Source organism: Chiloscyllium plagiosum, chromosome 42, assembly GCF_004010195.1.
Source record: "Chiloscyllium plagiosum isolate BGI_BamShark_2017 chromosome 42, ASM401019v2, whole genome shotgun sequence".
In the NCBI taxonomy this organism is placed as follows: domain Eukaryota; kingdom Metazoa; phylum Chordata; class Chondrichthyes; order Orectolobiformes; family Hemiscylliidae; genus Chiloscyllium; species Chiloscyllium plagiosum.
In genome coordinates this window covers 5129862-5140589 of record NC_057751.1, presented here as the reverse complement: position 1 = coordinate 5140589, position 10728 = coordinate 5129862, and the positions used below count along the sequence as shown (strand labels likewise).

General features: G+C 51.6%; 1 protein-coding gene across 1 annotated transcript; it reads left to right on the top strand.

Annotated features, from left to right (window-relative positions):
* Positions 1 to 1037: 1037 nt before the first annotated feature.
* pcna (proliferating cell nuclear antigen) lies at positions 1038 to 7828 on the top strand. The gene is made up of 6 exons (XM_043681245.1): positions 1038 to 1367; positions 3057 to 3154; positions 3795 to 3862; positions 4890 to 5084; positions 5975 to 6098; positions 7487 to 7828. The coding sequence occupies exons 1-6, from the start codon at positions 1147 to 1149 to the stop codon at positions 7564 to 7566; spliced, it is 786 nt and encodes a 261-aa protein (XP_043537180.1). The 5' UTR covers positions 1038 to 1146; the 3' UTR covers positions 7567 to 7828.
* Positions 7829 to 10728: the final 2900 nt, after the last annotated feature.

The following is a 10728-nucleotide window of genomic DNA, read 5'->3' as shown; positions in this document are numbered from 1 at the left end:
TAATGGTCCTCCGGCCACTAGAGGCAACAGAGCGCCGCTGCTGCAGGCTCCGTAATGGTCCTCCGGCCACTAGAGGCAACAGAGCGCCGCTGCTGCAGGCTCCTTAATGGTCCTCCGGCCGCCAGGGACAACAGAGCGCCGCTGCTGCAGGCTCCTTAATGGTCCTCCGGCCGCCAGGGACAACAGAGCGCCGCTGCAGCAGGCTCCTTAATGGTCCTCCGGCCGCCAGGGACAACAGAGTGGCACTGCAGCAGGCTCCTTCATGGTCCTCCGGCCACTAGAGGCAGCAGAGCGGCGCTGCAGCAGGCTCCTTAATGGTCCTCCGACCACTAGAGGCAACAGAGTAGCGCTGCAGCAGGCTCCTTAATGGTCCTCCGGCCACTAGAGGCACAGAGTAGCGCTGCAGCAGGCTCCTTAATGGTCCTCCGGCCACTAGAGGCAAGAGTGGCGCTGCAGCAGGCTCCTTAATGGTCCTCCGGCCGCCAGGGGCAGCGGAGCGGCGCTGCTGTAGGCTCCTTAATGGTCCTCCGGCCACTGGGGGCAGCGGAGCGGCGCAGCTGAGAGCGCCTCCAGCTCTGTTTGCACAGGGAAACAAACTGAGACTTTTACAAATTGGAGCAAAATTCCTTTCGGAGAAAAATAAAATTTGCAAAGACACGCGTTTATTGCAATGAGTTAGCAGGATTATTTATTCGGGCGTGAGCGACGTGGACCTTGCTGCTGCAACATGCATCCTCCGAATTAACCCAAAATGCAACGATCTCCATGTTGTTCTCCCCTGGCCCTGGCAGCAGCAGCATTTGCAAATGACTGTGCCCCGTCCACCCGCCCCAGCAGTGCCATGTTGCAATGTCTGGTATGTCTCCAGGAGGAGATTGCAATTGACATAGAAAGATGCAAAAAAAAAAGGGGGCTTTCTTTCTTTTTTGTTTTGAAATGACGGAGAGGAGGGACTTGGGAAGGGCAGGGTTTGGCGCCGTTACCATATATGGCAGGGTTGATTTGCATGAGGTTATATGAGGAAGTGAGAGAGGTGCAGGCCTTCTCATTTCCTGCACAGCCTGAGTGAGTGTGGTTGGGCTGTGCAGTTCCCTGGCCTGCTCCTGTCTGTGTTGCTGTGGGAGCTCCATCCACCCCTGTGCCAAGATGTTCGAGGCTCGCCTGGTGCAGGGCAGCATCCTGAAGAAGGTGCTGGAGGCCCTCAAGGACCTCATCACCGAGGCGTGTTGGGACATCAGCTCGACCGGCATCAGCCTGCAGTCCATGGACAGCTCGCACGTCTCCCTGGTGCAGCTGACCCTGCGCAGCGATGGCTTCGACACTTACCGCTGTGACCGCAACCTGGCCATGGGGGTCAACCTGAGCAGGTCAGTCAGTGGCTGCAGCAACATTGATCCACCCACCCGGGGCTGCTAACTGTGAGCGGGAGAGCGGCGCTACTGCAGCTTGCCGGGTTGTTGTTGTTGTTGTTGGAGGAGGTGGGGGGGTAGTTGCAGTGGGTTGTAACCCCCCCCCTTCGGCCCATTGCCCTCCTGCTGCTGCCCCTTTTGGATGTGTTTGTGCACAGGAAAAGGGCGCCAGCTGCCCGGCCCGTGACGTCAGCGGCGCGCCAAAGGCCGGCTTGGCGGGAAACTGTATCCAGTTGATTGATGAGCAGACACGGGGATACATTGTATCCAACAGACAGTGATACAATCCCCCCCCTCTCTCACCTCCCATCCACATGGGCATGGACAGCACACACTGCCGACCATTCAGCCTGGCCCATATCCCTCCAAACCCAGCCAGGAGCCTTTTTGGAACGGTGTCGTTGCACCAGCTTCCTCATTTCCAAACATTCCGCGTGGAAAACGTTACCCTTTTCTTTTTAAAAAAAAATCTTTCCCCTCTCACCCTAAACCTGCGCCCACAACGTTCGCACTACCTCCCACCCCAGGGCAAAGACCTTGCCTGTATACGCTATCCGTGCCCCTCATGATTTTGCAAACCTGCTATAAGGTCACCCCCTCAGCCTCCGACACTCCAGGGAAAACAGCCCCAGCCTCTCCCTGTAGCTCAAATCCTCCAACCCTGGCTACATCCTTGTAGATCTTTTCTGAACCCCTTCAAGTTTCTCAACATCTTTCCAATAGGAAGGAGACCAGAACTGAATGCAGTATTCCCACAGTAGCCTAACCAATGTCCTGTACAGCTGCAACTTGACCTCCCAACTCCTGTACTCAATACTCTGACCAATAAAGAAAAGCACACCAAACACCACCTTCACTTCCTATCTACCTGCGACTCTACTTTCAAGGAGCTGTGAACCTACACTCCAAGGTGTCTTTGTTCAGCATCACTCCCCAGGACCTTACCATTAAGTGTATAAGTCCTGCTCTGATTTGCTTTTCCAAAATGCAGCACCTCACATTTATCTCAATTAAACTCCATCTACCACTTCTCAGCCCAATGGCCCATCTGATCAAGATCCTGTTGTAATCTGAGGTATCCCTCTTTGCTGTCCACTACACCTCTAATTTTGTTGTCATCTGCAAACTTACTAACTGTACCTCTTATGCTCACATCCAAATCATTTATATAAATTATGAAAAGCAGTGGACTGAGCACCGATCCTTGTGGCACTCCACTGGTCACAGGCCTCCAATCTGAAAAACAACCCTCCAGCACCACCATCTGTCTTCTACTTTTTGAGCCAATTCTGTATCCAGGTGGCTAGTTCTCCCTGTATTCCGTGAGATCTAACCTTGCTCACCAGTCTCCCATGGGGAACCTTGTCCCAGCTTTCAGTACCACCCTGAGTGAGCAGGGTGTCGGTATCCTGAGTGCTGGGTGCTGGAGATGTGAAATTCAAGAGCAGATCACACAATTCATGTCCTATACCAGGGGTTGGCTTTTTGTCAGGGTGGAATAGGAAGGTGATTCCTGTGTGGAAATCAATTCTTTCTCTGTCTCCCTGCATTCCTTGTTGATGTTGATGTGTCTCACTGATAGGTTGGCTGACGCTGGGTCAGACCGGTGAGTGACAGTGATCTCTGTTTGTCTGCTTTCCCTTACAGCATGTCCAAGATTCTGAAATGTGCAGGCAATGACGACATCATCACCCTGAGAGCCGAGGACAATGCAGACACATTGGCTCTGGTCTTTGAGTCACAGAGTGAGTATTAGGTGCTCCCTCTAACCCCTCCACCTCCGAGTCTGTCCCTGACATGGGAACTGCACTGGTCGGTTCAGCAGCATCAAGTATCCCGTGCTGCCTATCAATAACTGCTCAGCACCCATGGGCCGGTTGGCTGCTAAAGGTAGATTGGGAGGTGGGGAGTGTCATGCTGTTTGAAAGAGCTCCTCACTCTGACTTCAGTCACTGCCATCCCAATGTGTGTTCTTCCAACATCATTGACCAAGTCCCCACTGAGGCTGCTCTGTAACTCTGAGGCAGCACACCAACACACGCTGTCTTTATTTACACCGAGTTCTTCTTCCTCACTCGGATTCTGTTTCCGGGTCTGTTCAGGGTCTCGTCTGGAGCTTAGAAAACCTCCTGTCTCCGAGCTACAGTTGTTTCTCTCTGCCTATTGGATCAGCCCTCTGTATGCATCACTCCGAGCCTGTCTGTTTATAAACTTCCCAAAAGGGAAGCAAGTAAGTGGCTTGCTGTGGGTGCCATTCCGATGTGACAGTGGCAGGCCGTGAGGAATATTGGCATGGCCTCAGACACCGTGTCGCTGTGCCGAGTGTGGGCTGTTCTGTGCACTGAACGTGGGTGTCTTCCCCTGACTGCATGTCTCTCTTCACAGACCAGGAGAAAGTTTCTGATTACGAGATGAAGCTGATGGATTTGGATGTGGAGCAGCTTGGAATCCCGGTGAGTACGTTTGAAGGTATTGCGGAAGGATGGAGATGGCGTTGGCCATCTGTCACCTGCTCAGCTTGTGGTTTCACGCTGAAAGTTACCGTGGCTTTGGGCAGACCCTGGAAAATGCAATCACCAGGATACTTGGCTTCTCAAATTGTCAGGTGTGACAGCACGGAAACACACCCTTCGAACCACGCTGTGTGTGTGAGAAAGTTGCCCCTCGGGTCCCTTTTCAATCTTTATCCTCTCACCTTAAAGTTACACCCTCTAGTTTTAAATTCCCCAACCCTCGGGAAAAGCCCTCGGTTGTTCAGCTTAGCTATGACCCTTGTGGTTTTATAAACTGCCCAGAAGGTCACTCCTCAATCTCCTACACTCCAGGGATAAAATGTCCCATCCTCTCCTGAAAATCAAACCCTCCGATCCCGATAAGGTTCCTGTAAATATCTTCTGCACCATTCCCAATTTATTATCCCTGCTCTCGCAGGGTGTGGCATCATGGTAGTATTCCTGTCTCTGAGCCAGGAGACCCTAGTTCAAGTCCTGCCTGTTAGAGAGCTGTGCAATAACATCTCGGACCAGGCGGGTGAGACAATAGGTAGTCTTTTGATATTTCAAGGAATCCTTTGGAAATATTGCTGTTTATCTTTTGGTGTGATTGATGGCTAAGTCCATGTTCTGTCTTTTTCTAACACTGTAATAAATAGGAACAGGAGTAGACCATTCGGCCCCTCAAGCAGGATCGTGTCTGATTTGACATTCCTCAAGTCCACTTGTCTTTCCACATAAACCTTGATTTCCTGTCTGATGGCAAATCTGCCTGACTCGGCCTTTAGTATTGACCAGGACTCTGACAATCTTCCCTACCCCGCACAGACACGCGCACACGCATACACACGCACACATCGCTCTCTGGGGCAAAGAGTTCCTGAGACACTCCAAGCCCTCTGAGAGAAGGCATCCCTGCTCATCTCAGTCTTCACTTGTCAGCCTTGGAATTCTGGGCCTAACCACTGTGTCCTGTCTGCCTGTTCAGGAGCAGGAGTACAGCTGTGTGGTGAAGATGCCGTCTGGAGAATTTGCCAGGATCTGCCGGGATTTGAGTCAGATTGGTGACGCGGTGGTGATCTCCTGTGCCAAGGATGGGGTGAAATTCTCTGCGAGCGGAGAGCTGGGGACCGGGAACGTCAAACTGTCTCAGACCAGCAATGTGGACAAGGAGGAAGATGCAGTAAGTCAGTCAGGCCCGTAATGTGTGTGTCTGTGCAGCTTGCTGCCCCGGGGCCTTTTGGGTTGGGTGTGAACATATCTCGTGGCGTCTTCACAAAGTCGTACTGGCTGGGTTGTGATGGTGGTGTTCGGTAATCCCCAGGGAGCAGCAGTCAAAGCTTGGTCCTGCTCACTCCAGTAACACTACTGACCATGGGCTGCTCTGTCTGAGAGGGGCAAGTAAATTAGATTAGATTCCCGACAGTGTGGAAACAGTCCCTTCGGCCCAACAAGTCCACACCGACCCTCCGAAGAGCAACCCTCCCAGACCCATTTCCCTCTGACTAATCACTATGGGCACCTATCACTATGGGCAATTTAGCATGGCCAGTTCACCCAACCTGCACGTCTTTGGAGTGTGGGAGGAAACTGGAGCACCCGGAAGAAACCCACGCAGACACTGGGAGAATGTGCAAACTCCACACAGGCAGTTGCCCGAGGCTGGAATCGAACCTGGGGACCCTGACGCTGTGAAGCAGCAGTGCTAACCACTGTGCCACCCACATACTGCTGCTTTAACCTGAGGGGTACCTCAGCCAAGGGGTAGGGGTGAAGAGGTGGAGAATGAGAATCCTCTGTGGTTACCTCAGCAGGGGTGGGATTTGAGCTCACGCTGGTGGTATCACCCTGCATTGGAAACCAGCCATCCTGCCAACTGAGCTAGCTGACAGCCTCCATAGACATTGGGGAGACCGGGTGAGCCGTGCATGTCACTGTGTCAGGGCTGATAGTGTTGGGGTATCTTCCCCTGCTGCCTGGCTGGGTCAGTGAGTGTATGGTTTGGTCAGCTCTGTCTGTGCTCCTGTCTCTGTCATTAACGGGTGAACTGAAAGCTTTTCCTCTGTCCGGCAGGTGACCATTGAGATGAACGAACCTGTGCAGTTGACCTTTGCTCTGCAATACCTGAATTTCTTCACTAAGGCCACCCCCCTGTCGCCGACAGTGACCCTCAGCATGTCTGCGGATATCCCTCTCGGTAGGTCACCAAACTCTACTCCTTGCTTTGAGCCCCTCTGTTCGTTCCCAGCTGAGGCACGTTGGGGTGGTGGCAGTGGACCTGCCTCGGGACCAAGGAGGTCCTGGTTCACCTGCCTCCTGCCCTGGAGTTGAGTCTGGGTTGCCAGAGCCATGGTTGTGAGTTTATCTCAGTGGGGTGCTCGCCTCAATGCTGTGCTGTTAATTCCCTGTGTCTAGCCTCCCACTCTGATCTCCAGGGACCTGTCTGCATGTCCCCAGTGTGTAGAGTCAGACCGCACCGAAACAGACCCTTTGGCCCAACCCGTCTGTGCTGACCATAATCCCAAACTAAACTGGTCCCACCTGCCTGCTCCTGGTCCACATCCCTCCAAACCTGTGCTGTTCATGAATTTATCCAAATATTTCTTTAAACATTATAATTGTACCCACATCCACCACTTCCCCAGGGACCTCATTCCATGTGTGAAAACTTTGTCCCTCGTGTCTTTTTTAAATCTCTCCTTTTGCCTGAAACATATGCCCCCATAGTCTTGAAACAACTACCCGAGGAAAAAGACAACTACTATCGACCCTATCTATACCCCTTAATATTTTATTAGTTTCTATTAGGTCACCTCTCAACGTCCTCTGGTCCAGTGGACAAGCTTCGAGCCTCTCCTTATACCTTAAACACAACATTTTGGTAAATCTTGGCTGAATCCTCTCCAGTTTCATAATCTCCTTTCTATATCTGGGTAAAGCTGGGCACAGTATTCATTGGACTCACCAATGTGCTGTCCAAACGTCTGTTCCCTGTGGGTTTTAGTGTTCAGAGCTGTGTGCTCAGCCCCAGTCCTGCAGGGGGTCAGTCAAAGAGATCAGCCCTGTCCTTTCTGGAATGATTGTCAGTGATGTCTGTTACGGACAAAGGGTTTGGGATTATGGTGGGGAGTGGGCTGGACGGGAGTGGCCTTGGCTGCCTCCCAGTGGTGTTAGGCTGCGCTGCACACTCGGTGGAAGATGATCAGGTGGAGTCCTGTGCTGAGCATCACCACCCCCAGGCCCTGCGCTGTGCCTGGGGAGAGGGATCAGCACTGTCACAGGTGCTGCCTCTGAGTGAGATGTTAGGAACACCAGCTCTGCCTATCTCCGCAGGATCAGAAAGATCCTGTTGAACCGGAAGAGTGGGGAGTTTTCTCCTTTTGATTTGATGTCCCTGAACTTTGGGGAATATGACTGTTCCTGACACACACACTTCCAGAAGCTGGGAAAGGTACCACAGAAATGAATGTCTTCCCTCCTGGATGCTGAATGTGGAGGGGAGGGGAGTTACAGACCTTATTCTGGGTCTTTCCACCTGGTGATTGATTGTGGGTGTTTGTTGTCTTTCTTTCTCTGCCTTGCCAGTGGTGGAGTACAAGATCGCTGATATGGGTCATATCAAGTATTACCTGGCCCCCAAGATTGAAGATGAGGAAACCTCTTAAAGGCTGCAGCGTGTGTGGTACAGGCTGACTGTCGGACAGGTGGACTCACGGCACACACAGACTGCTCACAGATCACTCCCAAGCTACAGACTGAGCTTCCACCTCTGTTACAACCTTCTACTCTTCCAGGCTCCACTCTCCCTGTCCGTCCCGAAGTTTGTTTTGTTTTGTAGATATTTTATGTAAATATGTTGTGCGACGTGAAAGGGCTTTTTGTAAGATGGAGGGAAAAGACAGCCAATAAACCATTGTTTTTGTGATACTGGTGGTCTGTGTCTCACCTTGGGGAGAGTTCACCCAGTGTTAGCAGTAGCTGGGGGTTCATGGTAACGTGTGCCGATTCAGCTGACATGCCTTGTCCTGAGAAAACGGAGGAACAATGGCCTACCAGGGTAACCACTGGGCCTTTAATCCACAGACCCAGGTTCATGTCCTGGAGACCTGGGTTTGATGGTAGACTGTCAATTCAATCAATATCTGGAATCCAGAGTCAACCGATGACCACTAATCCATTGTTGGAAAACCTGTACCTGGTTCCCTTTGGGGAAGGAAACTGCAATCCTTCCCTGGCCTGGCAGACACCTGACACCAGTCCCACAGTAATGTCATTGATAGGCAGCCAGTGCTTGTCTGTCAGTGACCCCCCCCCCCCCCCCCCCCGCCGGTCCTATCAATGAATTTGTACATATGGGAGGCACGGTGGCTCAGTGGTTAGCATTGCTGCCTCACAGCACCAGGGACCTGGGTTTGATTCTGTGGGTACCTTGGCAAGAGATTCCAGGTTGACCCCCGTCCCTGTCGGTGCTGCAGAAATGGACAACGAATCATGGGTAAAATGTGTCTGTATTGGTGAACAATTTCAACCCCAGCCCCTCGTCCAAACCCCTGTGCCTGGGATCCTCGTTGGTGCCAAATGCAGATTGCTCTGGCTTTGCTGATGAAGCCTGCCTGTTGTTAGGAATCACTGAGCTGTTCTCGGTGTGAAATTCCAAATACTGTTGTCCCTTGTGCAAAGATTCTGACCATCCTGATTGCCAGATTACTTGACCAATGAGCCTGGACTACCCTGAGTGACCAGGCCCTGATTATTGGTCCAATCTGCAAATCCATCTTTCTGGCTCTGCCTCCAAGTGACGTTCCTTCCCAAATTAATTGGACATGCAATCTGTTTGATTGTCTGGAGGATAATCTGGACCAGTAAAATTTGCCTGATATGCCCACCTTTGCCTGGCCTGCTATGAACAAAGGTCAGTTGCAGCATTCCGATAGTAAGGAATTTGCAAGGACAGTGTAATTCTGACATGTTTTTCTTTCAATTCAGCCACAACACTTGAAAGGGAGTCAACCATCTCAGTACTGAGGTGGTTAAAATCCCCACATACATTGATATGTTTTAAAAAGATATTTTACTTTCCCATGAGCAACATAAAGGAATTGCACAGACTTTTATACTAAAAAACAAACTGAAAGCAGCATTGATTCAGCACAAGGGGCAACTAGTATTCGAAACTTCAGAAATATGTTCCCTGATAATGTTTCTTAACATTAGCTAAAAACCATGATATTGCAGTCTGCTTCACTGTCCACTCTGTGGAATTTCTCTCACAAAGCAGTAGTTCTCCCAGATTTCCATTTCTGGCCCAGGAAAACCCATTCCAAGTGTTTTTCACATCCGCATCTTGTGACAAATGAAATGAATCTTCTGAACTTGGATATTTTGGCGAAATCTTGAATCACCTTGTTACACCCAAATTGTTCACTGTTAAATACGATTGAAATCGGATCTTGTGTATGTGTTTACTTCCTGGTTGTGGGCAGGGGGGGGGGGATTGTTTCGCTCGGTTGGCTGGTATATGGTACCAATGTAGTTGACCAACCACAGTGACTGTGGTTACTCTGTACCTCAACCCTTCCCTTTGCCTGAGGTGTGCTGACCCTCGGGTTAAACCACCATCAATCTTCTCTCTCTCGCTCTGTCTCTCTGTGTGTCTCTGTCTTTCTCTCTGCCTGTGTCTCCCCCTCACTTGTCAATATTGATGTGATCACAGCATTGTGTAATTCCATTACACACAACAGTGTCCAGGCAGCTTAACACACAACTGCTCCTTCATGAGTATCTTGGCGAGAGATTCCAAGTTGACCCTGTTCCTGTCAGTTCTGAAGAAATGGCCAGTCTGTCTGTGTGTGTGTCTCTCTCTCGCTCTCCTGCTCTCTCTGAGAGGCCAGCTCCAAGCCCTTAGAGACTATAGCGATTTGACTGACTGGTTCCCACAATGGCCCTCATCCCACGGTTGCTCTGTCATTGTGTTTCCATATACAGGGGGTGCGGCAAATGTCACAAAGCTGCTCCAGAAATGTCCGAATGATCTTCGAAGGGTGTTCCCTGGAGCACAGTTTGTGCTTGCTCCGAGGTACCGCATCTGGTCCCAGGAGGACCAGTTCCAAAAATGCACATCCCAGATGGCCTCCTTCTTCATGGACCGCAATTTCCCCCCCGACGTGGTCGACGATGCCCTCCACCGCATCTCTTCCACTTCCCGCTCCTCCGCCCTTGAGCCCCGCCCCTCCAACCGCCACCAGGACAGAACCCCACTGGTCCTCACCTACCACCCCACTAACCTCCATGTACAGCGCATTATCCGCCGTCATTTCCGCCACCTCCAAACAGACCCCACCACCAAGGATATATTTCCCTCCCCTCCCCTATCAGCATTCCGTAAAGACCACTCCCTCCGTGACTCCCCCGTCAGATCCACACCCCCCACCAACCCAACCTCCACTCCCCGCACCTTCCCCTGCAACCGCAGGAGGTGCAAGACTTGCGCCCACAAGGATATGCAGGTTTTTGGACTCCTCCATCACCAGACCACAACAACACGACGGTTGGAGGAAGAGCGCCTCATCTTCCGCCTAGGAACCCTCCAACCACAAGGGATGAACTCGGATTTCACCAGTTTCCTCATTTCCCCTACCCCCACCTTGTCTCAGTCAAATCCATCGAACTCAACACCGCCTTCCTAACCTGCAATCTTCTTCCCGACCTCTCCGCCCCCACCCCAGTCTGACCTATCACCCTCACCTTGACCTCTTTCCACCTATCACACTTCCGACGCCCCTCCCCCAAGTCCCTCCTCCCTACCTTTTATCTTAGCCTACTGGACA

What these genes read in the sequence shown, in the direction of transcription:
- pcna (XM_043681245.1), top strand. Translation starts at nt 1,147, where the DNA reads ATGTTCGAGGCTCGCCTGGTGCAGGGCAGCATCCTGAAGAAGGTGCTG. An exon ending in TCTGGTCTTTGAGTCACAGA is followed by an intron (nt 3,155 to 3,794) that starts GTGAGTATTAGG and finishes CTCTCTTCACAG; the next exon opens with ACCAGGAGAAAGTTTCTGAT. An exon ending in TGGAGCAGCTTGGAATCCCG is followed by an intron (nt 3,863 to 4,889) that starts GTGAGTACGTTT and finishes CTGCCTGTTCAG; the next exon opens with GAGCAGGAGTACAGCTGTGT.